Here is a 27,296-nt window from a genome sequence, read left to right as displayed (position 1 = left end):
TCCTATGGCACTTTTTAGTTTATAGAGTTTTTACGTGTATTATGTAGCATCATAACAATCCTGTGTTTTAGGTAATTATTATCCCTCTCTTGGTAAGACACCCAGGGTTAGATGATTGCACAAATTAACTCGATCTTTTAATTCTAAGACTAGTGTGATTTGCCCTATACCACAAGTGCCTAAGAAGCAACATAATCACAAAATAAATGAGAAAGAAGATACTTTTTGTTGCTTTTATCAAAAAGAATTAATGCATTTCTCCTTGCTCTTGAGAATGAGATTACATTGGGAAAAAAATGAAAAACTGGAGAATCTTAGAATGCTTTCTCTAGATAAATAAATATTATTACATTAGTGACAATCCACGTCCATTCTTCTTGGCTTGATATTTTCGCTTCCAATTATTTATTTTAAGGAAATAATCAGAGATACATATTAGGATGTATATCTAAAGACATTTTTATATTATTTATTGGTGAAGTCTAGAAACAATGTAAATGAATAAAGGAATAATTGAATTAATTATAAAATATCCATCTGATGGGAACTATGCAGCCATTAAGAATCTACAAAGTGCTGACATGAAAAAATACACTATATAAGTAGATTGATTGACTGATTGAGAAATAAATTACAGACCGCAAGTTTGTAAAAATAAAAAGAACCAGAAAAGAGACGAAAGGAAAAGAAAGGAAAAACATTCAATGACACATATGCCATTAAAAAAGTAAATATAACAAAATGCTAAAAATATGTCTTTCGAGTAGTGCATGGAGAATCTATCGTCTATCATCTATCTATCTATCTAATATCTTCTCTATTACAAATACTATCATAAATATTTTTAATACATACATACTAATATATTATGAATCTAATATTTAATGAAATATTTAAACATTAAATATTAATGCAAAAATTAATAATAAACCATATTGGAAGAAAGTATTAATGCTGACTGTTAATTACTACAGTGGGATGCAAGTACTTGAGTGAAGGCAAATTTCAGAATTTTCTTACTAAAGATTTTGAAGAACCAAAAAATATTAGTTTCAAAATGCTGAGAAAAATATGAAGCAAAATATGTGTTTATTTTCCTTGAAGATGTAGGAACGGGCCAGTTCTTAACCATTCCTATGTAACTGATATTCATGGTGTATTACTGAGCAAGATAAACCTCAAATGTCTATGTAACTAGAAAGTCAATCCTACCTACACTAAGCAGAATGAAAAAAATAAATAGGTGACAGAAGAGAAAAGATTGCACTAAGTTTGTGCATTCCTGCAATTGCAACTCCTTTCTCATCATCCCCTTAGGTAAACAACGACTCACCAAGATAGCAAAGGTCCTCATGAGTGATAACGCTAGATTAATAGGATCATGATAGCTGAAACAAAATGCCAACTTCCTTCTGTGGAATCCTTGTCACTGAGAAAAACAACATTTTGCAACACTTTCTGTTCCCTTGTATTTTGGATTGTTAGCTAAAAATATCTCTCTACCCCTAAAATTTTTTTTTAAATGTTCTTCTAGAGAAATCATTTTCTGCCTAGACCTGACAATGAATTCTGGGCCAGAGGTTAAAATTATTCATTTCATTGTTCAAGTCTTTCCAATTGGAAGCAAGCTAGAAAAGCCCAGGTGCTTCATAGTTTTCAGTCCTTTGAATATAACTGAATCATAGGACCTTAGCGTTAGGTGGTAATTTTAAAAGCACAGCATTTCTCATGAACAGTCCCTCAAATTCTGCTTCAGTGCTTCCAATGATTGGAAATTCATTACCTTGTAAATAAGCATTTCCTCTTTTTTTTTTTTAAAGATACAAACTCTTCTTGAAAAATAAAACCAGGCTTTTTAAATTATAAAAGTGCTCATAGGGGGAAAACCATGGGTACAGAAGGATATAAATGGAAAAGTTCATTTTCTCCTCTACATTTTCTTGGCCAGAGGTAAAGATGATTCATGGGTTTTTGTTGTTAGTATTGCTGTTTATTTCTGTCCAGAAATATTTTATGTACAATCATGCATATTTTCACATCATTTCAATTTTACGCAAATGGAATTAGGCAGTACATACCAATTCACAACTAGGTTTTCCCATATATTATATCCTGACTACTTTCCATAATAGTATTGCGATCTATCTCACTCTTTCTATTTCCAATGGTGCACATTATTTCATTATATAGATTAATATAGCTGTACTATCATCACTTCTATTTTGATTGACTTTAATTCTTAGAAAATATTAATTCCTATCAACTCGATATTTATCTCCTTGCAACTTACCACCTCCCACATCATTCCACTTTCTATTTTCTCTTCAATATGATTGCACTTCAAATATTTGAAGATCATTATTATGTCTCTGCTAAATTTCATGTCCTTCAATCCATTACCACAGCAAGACAAGCATGAAGAAATGTAATATTAATGGACATGAGATTCAATATAACCAATCAAATACTGAAAACCATACAGGGAAAATAGTAAGATTTTGAAAAATGCACATGGTGTTTCATTTTCATTTACTTCTGCCAAAAGCACTCGCTGCTTCTGACCTTGGCAATAGGAAGGAGAAGGAAGCACTTTCCAGATAGTGATCTTTAAAAGGCATGAAAGGACTGAGTCTACTCAGAGAAAGCAGGTGAAAAAACCTTGTATTCAAGAGGCATTTACAACGGAAGCAAAAACACACAAAATGAGAAAAATCCAGTTCTCTCTAATATCAAAGAGAGCCTCAAATTGTTGCTATGTTCCTGAGGCTTGGGACATTGGCTCATTTGGCTTGAGAAGTGGCCCAGGGAAAAAATACAGTCTCTTAAACTGCAGATTTCAAGAGCTGTGTATATTTATTTTCCCCAAGGAGAAGAGAATCCCTCTGCCCCAAGTCACCTGAGATCATCCTTTTGAGAATTCCTCCATGCTACTAAGAGGTAAGGAAGGTAGAACCTGAAGGCTGGTCTCAAGAGTTTCATTAGAAATGTGGGTCGCTGATGAAGGAGATGTTTTCATTTGCCTACTGACTGTTGGGGATTGTTGGAGTGTAGAAACTAATACTGCATTGAGTTTTAATAAAGTAAACCACGTGAATACTGGGTAAGCATACAAAGGGAGGACCTTAAATTTAAGTTTCTCAGTATTGGAGAGCAGCTAGCTTCCTGAAACTTATTTATATAAATAATATCAGGGTAATCAAAAGGTTATAGGGGCCAGGACATCTGTCATCCCACTTCAGCCTACAGCAAATTTCCTTGAGTCTCACTGACATACATCTTAGCCCTACTTTTCCATTTAGGGAGATCCATCACCCACACCACACTGGGAAAGGGGAGAAGACACTGTCAGAGCCCTTCCTTGTGCTCCCTTTGGTTCATTCTCTGATCCTGCTGGAGGGGGAATGAAACAGCCACGAACTTCCAATAAGTTTAATTTCTGGCTCAGCACATCCTTCTCCATTCATACAGTCTCTGCACCCATGTGAGATGTTTGAGTAACATTTCAGCCACTCTGTAAAAGGGGACAAGCCCACAAGGGCCTTCAACCCAAACTAAGAATTTTTAAATTCTGAGTTGGCCCTGTTTTCTCTCTGATTACAAACATAATGCTTGTTCATTATAGAAAAAACAGAAAAGGAAAAATAATGTAACGTAAATCACTTGTGATTTCCAATTTAGAAATCAACATCATTAACATTTTGATGAATAGGTTTCTAATCTTTTATGCATTCATATGTGTGCACCTGTCTATATACACATGTATTTATGTTTATGGTAAAAATGGGATGATTATTACTTTTGTAGCCTTTCTTCTTTTTAATAATATGAGATCATGCTATACAAACTTCCTTATATCCAGTTTACTTTTTCTCTTAGCAATGCATTTTGAAACTTTCGCATATCAATAAACATTTTCCTACATTATAATTTTTAAATAATTGCCTTGACTTTTATTACAGGAATGCTCTTTATAATAATATGGTTTGTTTGGATCAAGATTCAAATGAGCACTGCTTATTGCATTTGATTGTAACTCGTTAAAAGTTTTTTTGAGTCTAGACTAGGGTTTCTCAACAGTGGTGCTGTTGACACTTTGAACCTGCTAATTTTTGTTGTGTGTGTACGTGTGTGGGTGTGAGGTGAGTTAGGAGGGGAGATGGTCTTCTGTGTTACAAGATGTTTAGCAGGATCACTGGCCTCTACCCACCCAGAGGACAGATGCCAGTAGAATCGTTCTCTCTTTTCCCACTGTATTGGAAAAAATAAAAAATGTCTCTAAACATTACCAAATATTGCCTGGAGGGCAAGGGTATTTCAACATCCCATTGCCCCCATATTTTAAAAAGTCTCATTTACACATTAAAAAGCCAGGTCAAAATCTTACTTTCTAGATGGCATTTACTCATAGTATCATTAAATTTGTTATATCTTCTGTACTTTTTATAAATTGGAAATTAGTTTTAAAGGCTTAATTAGATTCAGGTTCAGCTTATTAAATTATATTAGATATATTAAACTGGATATACTATAACCTGTAATATAGTATATTAAACTATGGACTATATTAAACTATATATAAAAACACACATAAAATTTGGTGTATATATCAGTTTAATATATATATAAATTATAAATTTGATAATCAAGTAAAGTTGTCTGATTTAACAAAAATACAGGACATCCAGTTAAATTTTAATTTTAAATAAATAGCATAATTTTTAGGATAAGTATGTTACAAATATTGCATGGAATATACAAAATAAATTATTTATTGTTTTTTGAAATTCAAATTCAGTGCAGCATTCTGTATTTTATCTGGGAACTCTAATCAGGAGACACATACTGTTTTGTTGTCTTACTCTGAGCAAAGCTGATTTCAAAATACTACATTGTACCTCATAAATACAAACAATTATTATTTGTCTATTAAAAAATAAAATTTAATCCAGGCACTGTGGCTCATGCCTGTAATCCCAGCACTTTGGGAGGCCAAGGCAGCCGGATCACTTGAGATCAGGAGTGTAAGACCAGCCTGGACAAACCAACATGGTGAAACACAATCTCTACCAAAAATGCAAAAATTAGCAGGACGTGGTGGCGCGCCCCTGTAATTCCAGCTACTCAGGAGGCTGAGGCAGGAGAACTGCTTGAACCCGGGAGGCAGAGGTTGCAGTGACCCGAGATCATGCCACTGCACTCCAGCCTGAGTGACAGAGTGAGACCCAGCCACCAAAATAAATAAATAAATAAATAAAATTTAAATGCATGCACAAAAGCTAACTGATCAATATTTCAGGTGGCAACAGCTTGCTCCTCCATTCAAATGGATCCATCAACCTTTATCATTTAATTTATTGATAAATTTTGTCTAAATCATTTTTTTTTTTGAGACAGAGTCTCTCTCTGTCGCCCAGGCTGGAGTGCAGTGGCGCAGTCTCGGCTCACTGCAAGCTCCGCCTCCCGGGTTCATGCCATTCTCCTGCCTCAGCCTCCCGAGTAGCTGGGACTACAGGCGCCCGCCACCACGCCCGGCTAATTTTTTGTATTTTTAGTAGGGACAGGGTTTCACCATGTTAGCCAGCATGGTCTCGATCTCCTGACCTTGTGATCCGCCCGCCTTGGCCTCCCAAAGTGCTGGGATTACAGGCGTAAGCCATCGTGCCCGGCCTAAATCATTTAAAATTAGGAGTTGCAAAACGGTGCTTTCTTAATCATGCCATTTCTTTTACATTTAGTCAATGGAATTATTTTATATAGAAGAAGTTTCTTTCATCATTTAGCTTGGGGTGCAAGCTAAAAATGAGTAAAATTGGAATTTAAGCCTCAATCTTCTAATTCTGATCCAGTGTATATTCTATTACATCCAGTGAAAGAAACTATTCTGACTACAAATAGTCATAATCCAGCAAGCCTATGTCCTATAATTAGCAGATATATGAGATGTCAGGAACATATCATAGGGGGAGGAGGCAGTACCTGCAAACTGAAGCAAATTTATAAGTGATTTCCTAAGTAAAAAAGATTAATTCTCTAGAAATAAGGAGTAAACGATGGTGCCCAAAAGAGAAAAGAATGATGCACAATTGAAAAATCTAGGGCATTTTTTCATTTCCCTCCATGCTGGCCACAAATTCTGAATAACGCATGTCAAAATAACCCATGCTTCCAACTACATAGCCATGCATGTGCCATGTAAAACCAAATTGCTTGTGGCTTCTGAGAGGACAAGAATTTTGGTTCACAAACACACTGTAAAAGGCAGGGCAAAGAAGACTCTCTTTTCTTTAGCCATGTGACTAAGGTGGCACAAAGAATTTCAGCTTCCTTTTTACTCATTGACTTTATTATACTGTATTTCTAGTTAATTAAATTTACAGTCAAATATTCTGTGGTTAGAATTGTAGAAAGAGTATTAGAAGTCCATCTCTTTCCCATACTTTACATATTCTCAAGAGGACTGGCAGGCCATCGGTCATAAAAGAAAATATTCTGTGATACTAATTACCATAGAAATTAATTAAAGAATATGTCCTGGATGCTGGTTTTCCTAAGTACAGATGCAAAGACAAGATTGGTGGTTTCCACAAAGGATGAATAATTGGAGATAAGGAGTTGTCCAGCATTCTCTAGTGCTCTTTTAGAAATATGCATATATAAATATGTACATGTAGATAAACATATTTATAGATGTCTATATACACATAGTTATATATATTATTTCATATATTGTATATTATATATAACTATATAATGTATTATATATAAATATATAATGTATTATATATGTATATAGGCATATTTATATATGTATGTATATTTATATATAAATATAAAATTATATATTATATATGTGTGCAGATAGATAAAGACTTGCCTCTGAGGAAGGAAAGGATGATTTATTAGGTTGTAATATCTTGATATAATAATCAATGAATTAATTGCTCATTTGCCTCTCTAATAAATACATATTAAAAATCTAAGCATGCTCTCTGCTGTGCTGAGTATCAGATAAAGAGCAATGAACTAAACTAATATAGTCATTGACTTCAGTGAGGATGTGATAAGGAGCTAGACCAGGAAAGATGCAATTTTCATATATTGTGATACATGCTATGATAAGGTAAGAATGGAGTAATATGGGAGCAATAAGTAATCTTCTGGCATGCATTTTAATATATGAATTGCTTACATTCACCAGAAAGTGAAAGCCATATGGAAATGACTGGTCTGGTACACTTACTGTTAAAAATGAACACATTCACATTCTAAGTTATTTTGTAAGTTTGAGTAATGTCTCAGAGACTGGTCAGCTCCAGTGAGTTTACCATTGAGATCTAGGGCTTGCATGGTAGAGACACAGACCCTGGATCATGGGGGTTACACCAAGATTTTTCTAATTACCAAATTCATCGGACTATTCTTGGTTCTTTCCCTACTTCATAACTGAAACATTTAACACTATTAATCACTCTCCCTCTTGAAATGCTCTTCTGCCTTGGTTTTGTGACACTACTATCTCCTGGTGTTTCTGTTAGAGTTTACTAGATGTGGTCATTTAGCACGTAGTGTGCATCTGTCAGTCTGCGCTGCAGAAGCGATGGTGAATGTCATTTACTCTGGTAATTCAGTTAACCTGGGTTGTCAACAGAGCTCTACTGCACTCTTATCATTTCAGTATGTGATTAACCTAAATATTTTAACCATCCACTAACTCTATCTCATCATTCCAATTTAATTCTCTCTGTGTTACTACCTGGTATATTTTGTTCAATAATTTGTTCACTTTTTAATTGACTTTCTCCCCATGATGGACTATAATAATCCTTGAGGGCGTCTGTTCTCTCATCCTTTCTTTGGTCCTGTATCTTCAACTAAAGCAGCAGCAGAAACAACAACAGGAGCCTCATAATTTAGTACTGCATTTTCCACTAATTAATTGCTTAGATATATAATTCTCACAAAACATCCTGAGGCGTTCGGGCTTCTCAATCCCTAAAATGAAGAAATTTAAATTGGTTATGTCTATGGTCCTTTCCTTTTTAACATTTTTCCTATACTTTAAGACTTATGATAAAAACTGACTAGGAAACTGGAAATAACATGTCTTCCCCAAGTCACTTCTAACAAATATCCCATGGTTATCGTCAGTCCTGCCATCTTTCCACTATTCTGCTTCCAACTCCTTTCTTTCTTTGACTTCCACTTTCAAATCTATCACCACCTCCTGCTGCTCTTTCTTTTCTGCCAGCTCAGAGTCAGAGGCATAGAAGGCAAGGTTACTGTAGATCTTGAACTGTCAACCTGGCAGGCAAGATAGGAGAATGAAGGACTCATCAACTAGCCAGTAGCAGTCACTGCTCTTTAGAAGCCACCTTAGGACCAAATTGTTCAAGTAACTGAACTGTTATCTTCCTGAACTCCTGCAATTCTAATTGCCAGAAAACATCTAGATGTTGGGCCTGCAGAGGACCTTAGCACACTTGTAGTACAATCTTTCCATTTCATACACACAACTGTGTTGAAAGAAGTCTCAACTTGTGAGGTGTAAACATGAAATCATTATTTTTGAAATTACTACTACTGCTGTGGACCCATTCTTCTTGGGCAGTAGCCTCCCTTAATGACTTCTTAGACTAATTCCATAACCTTTTAATCACTTTATGGTACTAAAACAGTCTCATTGGAGTTATTAGGCACAATCAAATCTAATTAATTTTGATTTTATAAAATTAATCAATTTAATTTTATCTTCTGTTCAAAATTCTTTTCAGTCTCCAGCATCCTCCACCTGTCTACCACCGAGCATGGGGTAAGTTTATGGCTCCAGTGGCTTGTTATGTGTTGGGAGGTAAAGGGTGATGGCCACACTACTCACATCCCTCCCTCTTCCGGATATCAGCCCCTTCCTTGAGAGTAGGAAGAAGAAAGCAACTCTCCATGCTGTATTAGCTGTCGGCTCCTTGTTTTGTTTTAACTGCTATTCCTGTGTGAACACTACCTCATAAGTGGAGGTCAGATTGTGGTAGTGTAACCTTTTTGCTAGTTGTCACCATTTCTCTAGCATTATTCATTGTTCTTTCTCATTTGCAGTGATTCAAATATAGGTGCTCTCATGGGAATACCTTTGTAGGTTCTCCAGAAGAACCTATGTCCCATGCATCTGCACAGCAAAAAGAATGACCTATTAACTTATGGTTCAATCAATTCTACTTTCCTCTGCTCTCATTGCAGGCCGCCCACTCCAGAGCCTCTTGTTATTAGAGTTCCCCTCACCCAGAGAGTGTCCCCTTTGAGGGAGAGGGACAATATGGCTTAAGTTCTTGTCACTTTCCTTTATGCCCACCTAACTCAGGGGTACTTAAGTAGGTGCCACACAATGGAGGCTAACTCTAGCACCCTCTCTCTCAGGTCCATTACTTCTAACCTGCCTTTTCCTGCAAACCCTAGCAGTGTCAGATTCTCCATCAGTACCCTAGCAGTGTCAGATTCTCCATCAGTATCTTGCCTCATAAATTTTAAGTCAAAAGATGACCACAAACTCTCAACTTATTGGAGGGAATAATTAAGTTATCCCAAATGTTGTGGCCAAAGTGCTGGAGCACCTTGTTGAATGCCTTTCTTCCTCATGTTTAAGATCCCTACCATTCAGACCTCTAAGCTTCAAATCCTGGCTTTGCCATTCACTAGTTGTATAATCTAAACCTCTCTACCTCATTAAAAACAAGGATGCTGATAGTACCTGTTTCATAGGATTCCTGTGAGTATTAAATAGGATAAAGCACAATGCCTGAATACAGTCAGTGTTCAAAAAATATTAACAGTTACCTGTGCTCATATTTTTATTAGAACACATCCTAGTTTCTCCATTATTCTTCCTGCTTATGGAAATCAAGTTTTTAATAAAGTCATTGTGGTTTGGATGAACTCCCTTCTTCTGCATTTTTGTATTCTACGCAGTATTCCACATATTGCTATGCACATGGCAACTGCTTAACAAATCAAGAAATACATTGCAGTTTCTCTGATATAATGCATTTTTCTGAAATGCAAATTAGTCTATATGCTATAGGCAAGCCAAGGAATAATGTCAATATAACATTGAAGTTGGTTGAAACAAGATTTTTTCTAGCAAGTTAATATTTTGAACTACCAAGGAACAGCTAACACAAATCTTACTAGCACAGTAGAACATGGCAAGGAATAGAATATTCTGCACAGTAACTATTCACTTCAAGGTTTTCTCTTGGCTTAGTTTTACCGCAAGTGTATCTTGAGCATGTTTGTTCTCTGGTTTTCCCCTGCTTTTGTGTATTTTCTCTTTGTCATCTTCTTCCACCAACCTTTGAAAGTGATCAAGTCCTAGATTTACTGTTAATTTTATTTATTACAAATTTAACATATCTTTTTAACTGCATAGTTCATTTGGTAGAAATACTAATGTTTATGTTACTGCTCTGATGGTAGGTTTTCATGATCTGTAACAGTCTTTTTTTCCTCTCAAAGACTTGTTAGTTTTAGTTATTTTTGCAGAATGCAAAACAATTTAAAAAAATAAATGTGTGTTACATGTTATGGCAGAAACACCTGTGTTATGTTCAAGAAAGATTTAAATTGAATGAGTGAAAGCCACTTCTCTCTTCTTGATTATGCAAGGGCTTAACTTCTTCAATTATTTAACTTATACTTCCCTTATTCCCTCTCTGCTTACTGAATTATTCCTGTTAGCTAACAAATACAATCCAGCATCTTATATAAAACAAGAATCCTCCCTTAACCCCACATCTTCCTATAACACCATCCCACAGCAAAACTTCTCAGAACATTGTCTGCACATGTTGCCTATGCTTCCTCAATTCCTATTCACTTTTTTAGCCCACTTCAGTTTGCTTTTTACACATATTACTCCACTGCCATTGCTAAAGTCCCAAAAACTTCCATATTGCTAGATTCAGAGGATAATTGTATTCTCTATTTTACTTGACCTCTCAACAAGATTCAATGTAATTAACGATTTCCTCTAGAATTGTACTCTCTTCTTGGTTTTAGTGACATAATTCCCTGTGAGTTTTCTTACCTTACCAGTTGTTTTCTCTAGCCTCTGTTCTGGGTCTTCTGATACTCATCTTCAAGATATTGAAATTTCCTAGAGTTCTGCTCTGAGACTTTCTCTGTTGCTTAATTTCTTTTTCTCTCTCTTCAGCTGACCTCATCTTACTCAGTGGCTTTAAAGTATGCCAGTGATTCTCTACTTTCTCTACTTTATATCTCTAATATAGACATTTCTACTGGTCTCCCAACATTTTTTTTGTAACTGCCTATTTAGCACAGACTCTTAGATACAATAAAGATGCTTCAAACTAAAATACTTCCCAACCGGAACACTTGGTTGATTTCTCCCCCAATTCTAGTACTTCCCTTAAATCTAGTACTTCCCCAGTCTTCACCATGTAATTACTGTCTACCCAGTTATTACAGCCAGAAATTTAAGAATCATATTTTATACTGTCTGTGCCCTCCAATCTGTCAGTAAGTCCCATTAATATATATCTCAAACCCATCAACTTTTCTTTATCTATACTACCACTTCTCTAGACTATCTATCATCATATTTTGACCCTTAACCATTTCCCAATATCTGCTCAAAAAACCTACAGATTACATGACGACATACCTATCTATATATAGATAGATCGGTAGACGTTGAGAGAATGTGGGTGTATACACATATACTATACATATACATGTCTATGGTTTGAGTGTTTATCCCCTCCAAACTTCGTGATGAAACTTAATTTCCAGTATGGCAGTATTGAGAAGCAGGACCTGTAAGAGGTAATTGGTTCATACAGATTCTGCCCTCATGAATGGATTAACCTAATTATGAATTAATAGATTAATTGAATAATGGGTTATCATGGGAGTGAGACTGGTGGCTCTAAAAGAAGTGGAAGAGAGACTAGAGCTTACACGCTCAAGCCCCCCCTTGCCATGTGATGCCCGGTGCCACCTCGGGAATCTGCAGAGAGTCCCCACTAAGAAAGAATGTCCTCACCAGATAGACCCCTTGACCTTGAACTTCACAGTCTCCAGAACTTTAAGAAATAAAATTTATTTTCTTTATAAATTTCAGTCTCAGGTATTCAGTTATAACCACAGAAAACAGACTAAGACATACATGAAGAGCCATCAAACTGTATTAAGCAGGGGAATATATATACATACACACTGTGTGTGTGTGTGTGTGTGTCTGTGTATGTGCATTCTTTTGCTTCACACAGTCCGGTGGCTCTTTCTTAGCTTTCAAATAAAATCCCAACACTTTTTCATGTTCTGCCAGGCCCTCATGATCTGGCCCCTATGTGTATCTCCAATCTCGTTTTATGCCATTGGCCTTCTACTCGCTATGCTTCAGCCCTAATGTCCTTCTCTTAATTTCTTTTTTTTAAATTTTATTATTATTATACTTTAAGTTTTAGGGTACATGTGCCCAATGTGCAGGTTAGTTACATATGTATACATGTGACATGCTGGTGTGCCGCACCCATTAACTCGTCATTTAGCATTAGGTATATCTCCTAAAGCTATCCCTCCCCCCTCCCCCAACCCCACAACAGTCCCCAGAGTGTGATGTTCCCCTTCCTGTGTCCATGTGTTCTCATTGTTCAATTCCCACCTATGAGTGAGAATATGCGGTGTTTGGTTTTTTGTTCTTGTGATAGTTTACTGAGAATGATGATTTCCAATTTCATCCATGTTCCTAGAAAGGACATGAACTCATCACTTTTTATGGCTGCATAGTATTCCATGGTGTATATGTGCCACATTTTCTTAATCCAGTCTATCACTGTTGGACATTTGCAACCTACTCATCTGACAAAGGGCTAATATCCAGAATCTACAATGAACTCAAACAAATTTACAAGAAAAAAAACAAACAACCCCATCAAAAAGTGGGCGAAGGACATGAACAGACAATTCTCAAAAGAAGACGTTTATGCAGCCAAAAAACACATGAAAAAATGCTCACCATCACTGGCCATCAGAGAAATGCAAATCAAAACCACAATGAGATACCATCTCACACCAGTTAGAATGACAATCATTAAAAAGTCAGGAAAGAACAGGTGCTGGAGAGGATGTGGAGAAATAAGAACACTTTTACACTGTTGGTGGGATGGTAAACTAGTTCAACCCTTGTGGAAGTCAGTGTGGCCATTCCTCAGGGATCTAGAACTAGAAATACCATTTGACCCAGCCATCCCATTACTGGGTATATACCCAAAGGACTATAAATCATGCTGCTATAAAGACACATGCACACGTATGTTTATTGCGGCACTATTCATAATAGCAAAGACTTGGAACCTTCTCTTAATTTCTACAATTCTCCAAAGTCTTTCTTTTTATGGGGACTTTCAACTTCCCACTGCTTGAAAATTCTTGTTCCAGCCTTTGTCTTGTTTCATCCTATCTCATACTTTAAGTCTCTACTTAAAAGTCATTTTTCATCAAATGGCCTTTCTTAACCCTATTTAAAACAGATTGTCCTTGTACATCTATGGAGCAACATTATTTACTTTTTACAAACGTTAGTCACAAGCTGTCACTGTTCTGTTTACTTATTTATTTTCTGTTTTCTCCAATAGAAAGTCTTCTCCCCAAGGGAAAAGATCTTGTTTGCTTATTATCTCTCTTGTATCACCAGCAAATGACAGAGTGCTTGGAATATAAATACTTGTTGAACAAAGAAATGAAAATATATGATGAAGAATGTTCCTATGCTGAAACTAAATTTTTGTGTTAGGTTTAGTGACAGAAAGATCAAGTAACAGGTCTGTATCCATATTTAAGCCATTTCTTTATTTGTCCATAATAATTCAAGCTCAGAGATTGCCTGTTTGGAAAAGTATATTATAAAAAACACTATTAATAAACTTCAAGACATAGTTTGCTCATTCTGAAAAATTAGAAAATATAATTAGCCAAAATTCTACCAGCAAACTATGATCAAATGCTAACTTTAATGAGATAGCCCTTGATAATTCTGAAGTTATCTTTTTTCTCTTAAAGATAAATTGGCATCATGAGATTATTGAAATATATGGTTGATTAGTATAAATTCAATTTAGGAATTGAGAATATAAAAATTATTTATTTTACATTCTCTGCTATAGACTTCTAATTAACTGTTGCCCCTTGGGTCATGCAGAGAAGATTTTCTTCATATATCTTTCTGCAACGTGACTGTGCTATTACCTATGATAAAGAGGGTTGTTCTGCGTTTGGCAGCCCATTCTAGGGTGGGCCTTGTGTCAGTTCCTTCTTTTGTCCACCTGTCTCTGAACAACATAAAACCCTCATTCATAGGTGCAGCATGACTTAATTTGTCGGTCACTAGATGCAGTTGTAAATTGCAAACAAAAAAATGGAAATGCAGATGTTGAAATAAAGATGCAATTTTTGGTTATGAAATGGTCATCTGAATGATCCATATTTATATTCATTTATTTATTATCAATGAAAAATGTACAAATTTTCTAATTAAAAAACTTACAAATTCCTAATTATAATAAACACTATTCTATGGGAATGACCACCAAAATGTCCCAAATTTTATGTCACTGCATCTATTTCTAATATTCAGTCTAATATTCTAATCACAGACACTCAATATTCATTTGTTTTCTTGAACCTCTATGATAATCTGCAAGTGTTTCCTGTTTTGGAAGAGACAAAGGAAAAATTGTGATGAATATCACTGGAAACTGCGGATCAGGGCCCCTATTCCATGTTTCTCTGGCCCTTTTTTCTTCTTCAGAATTTAGCAGTGGTTTTCAATCCTATAAGATCACATTTGATAGCATGCATTTATTCCTGTGTTTGTAAGGCATAAACCTGTAACCATACTACAAATAGTGAGAATATTGCTGTGAAACTGCATACTCTATGCACTCCCAACAATCAATAATAGAAAATAAGTGGTGATCAATGATGCTAGAGAAAAGAATAAATTATATTTCTAGTTTGTCTATAAAAATGATATTACAATATCTCTGTCTGAGGAAGAGGAGATCAAATAACATGTAATAACAATATTTTGAAAAGGAAGAGGATGGTGGAATATCTGTTTACTTTTTGATGAATTTTATAATGTTTATGTCATTTGTCAGCTGGTATATTTTTAACCTTTTGTGATTAACTTTCTTGTCCTAAATAATAATTTTAATATCTAATATTGTATTCAAAAATTTCTACTGGATTTTTAAAGGAAGCCCCCTTAAACTGTTTAAGTTTCAGGGCCTCAAACTGGATCTACCTCTGCTACCTACACACACATATATTTTTTAATCAGTAAAATTCCCAGTTTTAATATAAAGAAGAAATAAAGGGAAATAACATTATAATAAGAAAATATGTCCTTCATGAATATGAGTGCTACAAAAACAGACTGATATGAGAATAAGGTATTGGTGACACAAATATCATGAACAGTGTAGCTACAGGTGATCTGATTTTCTGAAACAGTGAAAAATTCAAGGATGTTTTTCCAGTAAAAGCCAAGAATAATCTTTCCTCAATATACATGGTAGTTTCTTTTCTGTAAAATACAGTATGTATGAGAAATGCAAAAGATGCTTTTGTATTTTTCACAGTCGTGTTTAAGGCTCAGATAATTATAAAATATCTGGCTGCACATTGAAAAGATGTGCAGAATCAGGCCAATTATTTAGTATGCAAGGCTGCCTTCAGTATTGCAGGGCATTTGTTTGCCTGCTAATGCTACAAATGTCTCCTGTATACTCATCATTGAAACAAGCAACCCTCAATACACATACATACATTCTCATGCATAAACTTACATTTCCTAAAGGCCTTTTGTAGGTGGTAACACAGAGTATGATGAGAAAGTTTCAGAATGCGTCCTGCCCCTCCCACTGTTCCCATCCTCACGCATACCCTCTTTCACGCACTAGAAACACACGGGTCACAGAACTGTTTAGCCAGAGTCCTGAAAAATTAGGTCTTCAAAAGTTGCCTATTAAAATGCAAATGTCCTGGTCTGGGCTAAGATCTCTCATCCTTATCTGTTAACGGCCTAAAAGGATTCCTTTAAGAGATTTCTCTTTCCATTTTGAAACTGTGTAATTCTGTAAGGAAGCATAAAATAAACCTGGCCTACACTACATTTGGCTTGAGGGCTGACTCTGCACAATGGGGATTTCTCTGTCTAGTACCACACCTGAAAATGATCTTCAAACTTCCTAACTCCACTTCTGCAGGCATGCGTGTGTTGGAGGTGTGGGTGTGGTTATGTGTGTGATGATGTCTGTCTCATTGACATGACTACTGCTGTGTGATCCTGGTTGCATCCTGTGAGAACAAGGTTTTGCCTTCTGGACCCACCAGTGGCCTTCCAGGTTCTTCATCCTCAGGACAGACCTGGAGGATGGGAAAGGAGGCTCTCTCTCTGCTGCTCTCAAGTCTAACCAAAGGCTTCTTGCAAAATAATTATAATATTCATGAAAACTAGTATATGTTCTGTTCTAACCACCTCACCACATTAACTCATTTTATGCTGATAACCACCCTTAAGGTAGGTACTATTACTATCTCCATTTTACTGGTGAGAAGGCTGAGGCAAAAAGAGTTTGAGTGGTCACAGCCGAGACTCAAACTTTAGAGCTTGTTCCTAGCCTGAACTCTTAATTAATCTTGCACTTAATTTCTTTAAATTATCTATGGCTAAAGTTTTATTTTTATTCTTTTAATTTTTAAAAATTTAGTGTGATATTCTGGTATTTTTTTTAGCTGGGTATGGTGGCACATCCCCATAATCCCAGCTTCTTGGGAGGCTGAGGTGGGAGGATCACTTGAGCCTGGCAGTCCGAGACTAGCTTGGGCAGCAGAGTAAAACCCAGTCTCAAAAAAAATTTTTTTAAAGAAGGAAAACTTTTTTATACTACAACTTTCCTTAAGGATCTTCCTCAGTGGGCTTATAATATTGTTCTCCCCATTATGAAGAAAATGTCAGCTCACTTAACATCTGTATCTGTTGGAAGACATGAAGGTAAGTTTGAAGCCCTTTGGGCTTCTTGGCTGAAATATACTATTTATAAGGTAGAGGTCATGATCAATTTGTTTGAGTCCACCTTGTGGTTCAGATTGTACCCTTAACTACAAGACACCACAGAGATGCTTCATCGGCAAAGTGTGAGTGGCTGATTACATATCTTGAAGACAGGCAGCTTGATATCTAGATGCCCACACCTATGCACTATAAAAGAGTGTAGATTATGCTCAGTGATATGCCTTGGATGTTTTGTCCCCTCCAAATCTCATGTTGAAACGTGGTCCCCAATGTTGGAGGTGGGGCCTAGTTGGAAGTGTTTGGGTCATGGAGGCAGATCTCTTATAAATGGCTTGGTGCCTTCCCCATGGTAATGAGTTCACATGAGAGCTGGTTGTTTAAAGGAAACTAGAACCTCCCTTTTCACTCTCTTCTTTAGTAGTCCTGGGAGTTTCCATTTATTTCCTTTGGATTTATTACTTTTAGACCCATTCAGGTCAAGACAAGAAGTAAAAAATATGAAAGTCACTGACTTTCTTGTGAAAATCTAACAGGCAGTCAGCATCTGCTATTGATGCTCTTTCTTAAGCAGAAACTCCTGTTCAGGGTAGCAAAAGAAAGTAAATGCAGCTGATATCCTCCTGGCCCTAATAACATAGAGGAAAAAGGAAAGAATCCCTCTCTCCTTTCTTCTCTTTAGGCATGTCCATGAAATATACATAGCTAACATACCAACAGTACCAACATTGTGTGGCTGTGAGTTGAGATGTCATGGCCTGAATCAAGAAAGGGAACTTACAGAACAGAAAGTTGGTTTAGATCAGTGATTTCCTATTTGTGGGTTATGGAACCCTTGAATCCAAGGAATTTCTGCATGAGGACTATGAATCCATGCGCACTTAATCACAAAGTGTAGATTCAATGAATAAAGACATCTTTATCTATCTATCTGTCTATCTATCTGTCAATCAATCATCTATCTATCTGGTCATGAGCATGGGCTCTTAAGACATATTGCCAGGTTCAAATTCTAATTCCTTTACATAGCAACTGTGTGCCCTGGGACAAGTTACTTAACCTCTTCATGCTTTGATTTCCTTATTCTTAACTACATAGAGTTGGTGGTAGGAGGAAAATAGATAGGACATGTTGCATAGTTAGCCTTGTATTTGATCCTCAGGGAGAGATCAACATTTGTTAGGTACATAAATATCACGAGCAGACAGGCATTTTGCACTTTCATCATTTCATATTCAATTTTATATGGACCTCACCTTGTTTTAGAGAACTTTGAGAGAGAGAAGGAAGCCAGCAGATTGATTTGGTTTTTCTGCTTCCCAGTTTTGGAGAAGGACATAAAGGCTAACACACTGTATAGGCTGAGCCTTGATCCTCCCTCTGCCAGGCACGTCCCGAAACACAAAAGTTCCTGCCCAAAGCCTTTCACGTTGGATCCAGTTGCAGGGGCACCTCACAGTCCTCAGGCCCTGTAGCTCATGTACAGCCATTTGTTTCATTTTTCCACTGCTACAAAATGAAATATAGATTAAGGCTCCCAACATCAAATAACAGGTCCAAGTTTGGGCATAGTGTTACTCTTTATGTATTGAGCATGCCTGTACCCAGAATCAGAAGCAAGAACTGAAATTTAGACACGCCTTATTGATTTCAGTGAACGTGTGTTCCTGATGTGGACAGGCTGGGTATGAGAAATTAGTAGCAGCACACTCCACCCAGATAATGGATATGAAACTTGAAGGACTTTTTTTTTATATATAAGATAAAAAACCTGTGGAATTCAACGGTGTATCAGCCCGTTCTTCCAGGGAGGAATAGAGCTCTTGTTTAATGTTAGTGTTAATGTGTTCCTTCTGCGTTCTTGTTCTGTTCTTTTGGGTACCTGTAGTTATATGCTATGGAAATTAGGGTATGGCTTTTTCTTTCCGATGCTGTTAATGGTTTGCTTTTTTTGGGTGGGGGGTGGGCTGGGAAGATGGGTAGTTTGGTTGCTTTTTAGGCTTTAATGAGCTGCTTTTATTGGACTGCTACATTTTTGCTGTTACTGCTACCAAAGCACTTCCTTTATTTCAATACCGGACACTTAAGCAAAAGCTTTAGAATGATAAATCCAAAGTTTCAGAAAGCTTTCGAAATGAAAGTGGCCTCCCTAACTCCAAAGCTTATACTCTTCGAACTAGGAATAGTACCTCTCGATGAGCCCTGCTCCATCTCCCATCTAAGTAGGAGCTATTTAGATAACGACTTCAGAGGAAGCCTTTAAATAGACTATTTGAGTCATGGTAAAATGACTCTCTCTGAGGGACAATTTGATTGTAGGTTCACTGTCCTAGGAAAAAGGAACCCAAATTTCCCCTGGCAAAGTCTCAACAAAGTGGTAAAGTAGAATCTTTCCCTGTCTCTTCCAGGGCTTAGGGCTTCAAATATTGCCCTCTGACAGCACCTTAAAACTACATCTTCCCTATTTCCTCCTCCTTGTCTTCTCCAATCCTATCCAACAACTTTCTGCATTCTGTTCTTTCCTGATTATGCTCTCTTCTTCGTGACTGTGGAGAGGATTGAGATTGCGTAGATATATTAAACTAGCATAAGATGTTGTTTATCAAATTAAACATACTATGTAGGTTGACAATAACTTTAATCCAGTCAAAATTCATATTTCTCCTATAAGTCTTTAATAAATAATGATAATAAAGAAGGCAAAAAAATGTATTTATTGACCATATTTCACATGACAGATGCTGTGCAATGCATTTTACTTCTTTTTTATCTTATTAAATCTCATAATATAATCATGACCTGGATACCATTATTGTCCCTGTTATACAGGTAACCTTCAATCACATAAAAATTAGGAACATTTGAATTCAGAGCTTAAAACACAAATAACTTGTACTTTTCAAAATAACTTGCTGTTACCTTTAAGGTCTGTCATTAAAACATAGCATGTCCTGGGCTCAGTACCTAATCTTTCTTATCTGAAACTTAAATTCCTATTTATTAACCTTTTTAGCCTTATATTTTCTAATTCCATAGAAAACTAAAGGTTTTGGTTAGATCTTCATGTGGAATGACTGGTTTCATTCAATAGACTTAATTCAGCAGTCTGTGGGGAAGAGAAAAGTATGATAGAATGGTTCCTCAAGTGCTTCAGATGTGAAGTGGGTTTAAACATACTGTCCCTGTCTTCTTCAGAGTTTTGGTAAAGATAAAATAGAACACTCATTTAAAAGCAATCTTTGCAAATGACAAGCCACTATAGACGTTAATAGAGTTTTCATTTCCAGTATTATCATTAATATCAGATCCTGGAAGAAGGTTGAGCCTTGACCTAGAGCAAAAAAACAGAAGAATTAGTAAAGGAATCCTGGAGAAAGGCCCTGCTGTGTATTTAAAGAAGAAAGGGAGATCATGTTGGGAAATTATAATATTAAAAGTAAACAAAAGCTAGGAAGTAAAATAAAATAAATTATATGGCCTAGATCCCCATAAGTAGCTTTATGGTTTAACGTCTGCCTTCCTGTGTTCTGAGCCAGATTAGGGCACAGTAGAGAAAGAGGAGTCTCTGAAAATGTTTCCAATTTGGCTGGTCAGACAGCGGATCATCAGTGAATCAGATGAAAGTTTGTGGATTTATGCACTAACTGATCAGCAGGAAATTAAACAAGAAAAGTGTTGGTAGTTCTGGTGAATCCCAAAAGAATTTGGCAGTTGCTAGCCATGCTCCTGAATATGTATAAATGAATAGTACATCATATGACTAAGAGTTTGACTTAGGGGTTAGATTTTATGTGTTTGAATCCCAAATTAGTTATTTAATAGTTGGCACCCCAAGACAAGTTACTTAACCTCACTAAGATTCAGTTTTCCTGTTTATAAAATGTAGATAGTGATAGTATGTACTTTATAGGATTATTGTGAAAAATAAATGAAATATCAGATTTATTTAGGATAACACCTGGCATATGTTTGGTATTCAGTAATTAGTTGCTGCTGTTTTATTCTGCCCTCCCTTGCATCCCACTTTTCTAAGTTGTAAACTAAATAGTTGTACACTGATTGACAGATTAAGAAAGGCTTGTGATTGTGCTAGACCTATGCCTCTCTCTCACCAGATTCCAGGTGTATATGTGGAGGTGGGATAGGGAGTGGAGTAAGTGGGTAAATATTAAATTGCCCAGTTGGGCACCATCCTGAATATTATCTCTAAAGAAAGAAGCAAAACCAGGCACAGCTGATGGGTTAACAAGATATGATACAGAAAACATTTCCTTCTGCTTTTTGGTTTTAAGCCTATATTTGAAGCCTTAGATCTCTCCAGCACAGTAAGCACCAGGAGCCCATGAAGAATATGGCTCCTGCCATGGAATCCCCTACTCTGCTGTGTGTAGCCTTACTGTTCTTCGGTAAGTAGAGATTCGATTACCCCTCCCAGGGAGGCCCAAATGAATTTGGGGAGCAGCTGGGGTAGGAAGCTTTACTGTGGGTGGTGACTTTTTCTAGGACATGTGCGAACTATTGGGCATTTCCCAGGGACTCTGTAGTGGAGCCAAGCTGGAAAGCAGAGGCAAGTGGGCTGAGCAACACCTAAGGAGGAAGCCAGACTGAAAGCTTGGTTCCTTGCATTTGCTCTGGCATCTTCCAGAGTGCAAATTTCCTACCAAGGAAATGAGGGTAGAGGAGAGAAAGAAGCTCTTTCTTCCCCTGATTCTGATTCCTGAAAAGACGGTTGGTCCTTAAAATTCCATGGATGTAGATCATATCCCCACACCCAGATTCTAGTCCTCTGGCGATGAAGAAGACTGCTGGACACTAATGTATCCTCTCTGGACTTTTGCAGCTCCAGATGGCGTGTTAGCAGGTGAGTCCTCTGTTCTTGCTCCCTTGGTGTTTCAACATGTCTGGGCATTGCTTTCCTCTCACTATTTTCTTCGTCCCATCACTTCTGCTTTCTAATGAGTATGAATCTGTTCCTTGGCCAGCCTACTTTCCCTCTCCACCTTGCCTTGTCTTTCTCTTTTTCCCTGATTCATTGCATTCTCTCAAGTCATTCTCTCCTCTGTTTTAGTCAATAACCACGTCTGTTATCACCCTTTTGTTATCACCATGTATCTACTTCTTTTGTCTCTGTTCAAATTTGCACTACATCCCCTTGTTCCAGGAAGCCATTCAAGACTGACTTTCTTAGTGCCTCTCACTACTTTCTGGAACTGACATATGTTTTTCACTCTGTATATACTTACAATTAAATAGTCATAAATATTCAGAGCTTGGAGAAACCTTATATTTCATCCAGTCCACTAAATTTATCCATCTACAATTCACTCATTCATTCACATAATAAATATTTAATGTAACAATGGTTGAACATGGCAGATAGTGTTTCTACCTCAAAAGAGATTGCAGTCCTCATTTACAGATACTGAATTGAAATTAACAGAAGTAGAGTGAGTCAGCTCAAATCACATAGTGAATTGGTTTCTTTGTTTTTAAATCTCCTGCATATGTGTCCTGTCTTTCTCCCTGTGTTGGGCGTTCCCTGGGGCACCAATACTAATTTCTCCTTCCCCTAGAAATCAAAACAGGGTCTTATCACCAACAGAATAAGGACAGGTTGACCACTGATTGTCAGAATATTGCTTCGTTTGTACTTTTAAGCCTAGACAGTTTTCAATGACTTTTTTTCTCTCTGCATGTCTTTTCATATTTTTATCTTCTTGAAGTCCCTCAGAAACCTAAGGTCTCCTTGAACCCTCCATGGAATAGAATATTTAAAGGAGAGAATGTGACTCTTACATGTAATGGGAACAATTTCTTTGAAGTCAGTTCCACCAAATGGTTCCACAATGGCAGCCTTTCAGAAGAGACAAATTCAAGTTTGAATATTGTGAATGCCAAATTTGAGGACAGTGGAGAATACAAATGTCAGCACCAACAAGTTAATGAGAGTGAACCTGTGTACCTGGAAGTCTTCAGTGGTAAGTTCCAGGGATATGGAAATACAGATCTCTCATGTGAGGGATGGCTCATCTGAAGATGGGAAAAAACAGTTTATTCCAAGGGTTAGGACACCAGAGTGGGATTCAAGGCCTCTCATTTTTAAGACCCCTGCATTGGCTGGGCACAGTGGCTTACGCCTGTAATCCCAGCACTTTGGGAGGCTGAGGCAGGTGGATCACGAGGTCAGGAGATCGAGACCATCTGGCTAACATGGTGAAACACCATCTCTGCTAAAAATATATATATATAAAATTAGCCAGGCGTGGTGGTGGGCACCTGTAGTCCCAGGTACTCGGGAGGCTGAGGCAGGAGAATGGTGTGAACCCAGGAGGTGGAGGTTACAGTGAGCTGAGATCACGCCACTGCACTCCAGCCTGGGCTACAGAGCAAGACTCCATCTCAAAAAATAAATAAATAAATAAAAAAGACCCCTGCATCTCTTTTCTTCTACCCCCTTCCCTTTTGATTACTTGTATGCCTTCTTTCAATATTCTAGTCATCTCTCAATATTATTCCTCCACCCTATTTTCCTCTATCTTTTCTGCCTAGATTCAGGTATATATTATGTGGTCAAACAGCATGACATATATGTGAACATTTCAAAGAGCTGTGTATCTGGAATAGGATCAAAAGGTTTGACTTAAAGTTTTGCTCTGCATAATCCATATGCCATGACCTGAATATTAGGTTGTACTCTTCGTTATGAAACATATCTGGGTACATTTCCTTATGTCCTCTATTGTTACTTAAGAACACATATTTCATGCTTGTTTCATTTTTATCACTCCTACTGCCAACAATTAGCATAGCATGCTTAGGCACATGTGGCTTAATTAGCAAATGTTGAATAAACAAATTAATGATTTTGAATAGTGACCAATAGGTCTCTTTTATACTCTATATTTTTCTCTTGAGTGAAAAAAAATGTTTCAACCTCCATATGTAAATTCCAAACACAAACTAAAGCAGTGTAGAATAGCTTCTTTATTTTCCTGGAGTAGGTTCTAGAGAAGTCCTCAAGGATTGGTCCTAAATTAATTATGCTTATTATGCTAGCGATATTTCCTTTCAAAATTCTCCTTTAATTAATGCTTGTTAATTTTTACAAAAGCATTAACCATAGAATGTGATTCTTGTCTTTCACTGACTCATTAGTGACAAATATTTGTTGAGTACCTACCAACTCCTAAGTATTGCTACCAACTCCTAAATACTGTGTTGGGCATTCAGAATAGAATGTAGAACTAGACAGGGTCCCTGACTTCTTGGAGCACAGAGCTGTATGGGAAGAGGACATTAAATAAAGAATTACATAAGTAATTAATTTAAATTATACATGTTTTGAAGAAGTTTTTTTTGACAACTATAATTAACACTAGAACTGGGAAGTTTCTATAAGGTAAGAGAGGACAAAATAGACACTCTCCTAAGCTAAAATTCCCAAGAAAGACTGTTTATTTTCCCCTAACTAACTAGAACTAGCAACAGAAGATCTGAAAGGAATTCTGGCTTTCAAGTGTTCCATGTATGGACTCAGCAGGGAGGTCCGAGAGGCTTTGTGGCCCCAGACTGACTTTTCAGGAGGGGAAAGGATTTATCAATACATAAGACAGGCTCTAAGCATTATTTTGTGCCCTTTAAAAATCCACTTTATGAGCCAAAAAGTGAGTTAATGATAATTCATAGTTTCTGACACATGCTCTATGTGTGGCTCTCTTTTATCTATTCATTCTCTCTCTCTTCATTTATTGTTAAATAAATAATGTAATGAATGTTCTTCAGACTGGCTGCTCCTTCAGGCCTCTGCTGAGGTGGTGATGGAGGGTCAGCCCCTCTTCCTCAGGTGCCATGGTTGGAGGAACTGGGATGTGTACAAGGTGATCTATTATAAGGATGGTGAAGCTCTCAAGTACTGGTATGAGAACCACAACATCTCCATTACAAATGCCACAGTTGAAGACAGTGGAACCTACTACTGTACGGGCAAAGTGTGGCAGCTGGACTATGAGTCTGAGCCCCTCAACATTACTGTAATAAAAGGTGAGTTGGTAAAGGAAAGGAAAAGCATCCATAGCAGGGGAAGGAAGAGAGAACTTCTGAGCCTGAGCAATTGCAGCTTGTTGAAGGGAGGCACCTGTGATACACTGGAAAGCCTACTAGACTTGCAATGAGGAGACCTGGGTGATAGTATATATCTCAATCTCTGTTTCAAAGTCTTGACTTGTTAAATGGTGATAGTAATACCTGCTTACACTATGAAATTTTTATGAAGATTAATGTGGTAATATTTGTGAAATGACTTTGTAAACTGTTAAGCACTACCCAAGCATAACAGATTGTGATTACTATTTTGATCTCAAAGTCATCTGTTGCTCCTGGGGAAAACACTTATATTTATCAAATTGAAAAAAAGTTTCAAAGTTGAATGAAGAAAGGATATAAAGAGCTTGAGGAGCCCATTCCAGCTTAGGAGGGCTGGGAAAGGAAACCAGCATGTCAGTAAGCTGTGTGCCTGTGTATTGAGGGAGGAGGGAATGGACTTGATACGGAGAGGGTAGGGAGGTGGACTGCCTCTATGGCCTGTAAGAAAAACTGCTCTCTCCAAACTCTTTATAAGAGAGGGAGCCTGTGAAGTATTCACTTTTGAAGGAGAAAGTTAGACTTTTCCTTCACACATTTTGTACATAATAATGTTTAAAAAAGCATGAGGTCAAAATACATAATTAAGTCCTAGCAGTTCTCTGTTAACTAATTTGAGACCGAAGTGCTATGTACTTGTCTCTAGGCTTCCAGTATCTTCATCTGTAAAACAGAATATTTGGTCTAGACTCCATTAGAATCATTTGTTAACTTAAAAAATATATTGATGCTCATGTCTCATTTCTTGAGATTCTTATTTAATTGGTTTGGAGTGCAGCCTGGGTATACGTATTTTTCACAGGTCTTTCACATAATGGTAATGGGTAGCCAATATTGAGAATCACTTGTCTAGGTGATCTTTAAATGATTTCTGGATGTAATATTCTGAGGCTCTATAATTTGAGACTAATCACAAAAATCGGTACAGTGTATAAACAGACTAACAGAACCACAAAATAATAGAATTGGAAGGCAATTTAACTAGTGCAATTTCTTCATTTTGCCTAACAGGCATGTAAGAAATGATGATTGATTGATTGAGTAATAGACATTGAAGACCCCTGTCCTCACTTTGTCCCCTTTCCACCCCTTAATTATATGTGAATTCTGGTCTTGTCATTTCCAAGAAGGGGTTTATCTTTCCTGTTGTCTTCCCCACTGGGCACGGCACACTGGCTACTGGAGTTAAGAGGAAATGCTTAGGACTCCCTATGGCTCCAGGGAGCACCAACAGAGCAACTCAACCTAGTGTTAATCTGAGTGTTTTCTCTATGCTTCTGGATGCCACATCATGCTAAAAATGAAGGACAAAGCTTGGTCTTTCTCTTAGGGAGAATGAAACTCTGAACCTCATTCTTCAGTTCCCAAGATGAATTATGTTTCTCATTGCATCTGTGTTCCACTACAGCTCCGCGTGAGAAGTACTGGCTACAATTTTTTATCCCATTGTTGGTGGCGATTCTGTTTGCTGTGGACACAGGATTATTTATCTCGACTCAGCAGCAGGTCACATTTCTCTTGAAGATTAAGAGAACCAGGAAAGGCTTCAGACTTCTGACCCCACATCCTACGCCAAACCCCAAAAACAACTGATATAATTACTCAAGAAATATTTGCAACATTAGTTTTTTTCCAGCATCAGCAATTGCTACTCAATTGTCAAACACAGCTTCCAATATACATAGAAACATCTGTGCTCAAGGATTTATAGAAATGCTTCATTAAACTGAGTGAAACTGGTTAAGTGGCATGTAATAGTAAGTGCTCAATTAACATTGGTTGAATAAATGAGAGAATGAATAGATTCATTTATTAGCATTTGTAAAAGAGATGTTCAATTTCAATAAAATAAATATAAAACCATGTAACAGAATGCTTCTGAGTATTCAAGGCTTGCTAGTTTGTTTGTTTTCTACTAAAGGCAAGGACCATGAAGTTCTAGATTGGAAATGTCCTCTCTTGACTATTGCAAGTGCGATCTAGGAATGAAAAGACATAGGAGGATGCCAGTGAGGTGGATCATTTTTATGCTTATTCTTCAGCTTACTAAATATGAACTTTCAGTTCTTGG

The 27,296-nt window shown here is 36.9% G+C and overlaps 1 protein-coding gene across 1 annotated transcript; it reads left to right on the top strand.

Moving 5' to 3' along the window:
* The first annotated feature begins 2,616 nt into the window (after window positions 1-2,616).
* Window positions 2,617-27,088, top strand: FCER1A (Fc epsilon receptor Ia). Its single transcript, XM_009435259.4, has 7 exons — window positions 2,617-2,937; window positions 8,772-8,809; window positions 21,379-21,492; window positions 21,927-21,947; window positions 22,810-23,064; window positions 24,869-25,126; window positions 26,634-27,088. Exons 3-7 carry the CDS (start codon window positions 21,429-21,431, stop codon window positions 26,816-26,818), a joined length of 783 nt encoding a protein of 260 aa, XP_009433534.3. The 5' UTR covers window positions 2,617-2,937; window positions 8,772-8,809; window positions 21,379-21,428; the 3' UTR covers window positions 26,819-27,088.
* The last annotated feature ends 208 nt before the right edge of the window (window positions 27,089-27,296 follow it).

Source organism: Pan troglodytes, chromosome 1 (assembly GCF_028858775.2).
Source record: "Pan troglodytes isolate AG18354 chromosome 1, NHGRI_mPanTro3-v2.0_pri, whole genome shotgun sequence".
NCBI lineage: Eukaryota > Metazoa > Chordata > Mammalia > Primates > Hominidae > Pan > Pan troglodytes.
The sequence above is the reverse complement of the archived record's forward strand: the minus strand, read 5'-3'. Positions and strand labels throughout refer to the sequence as shown.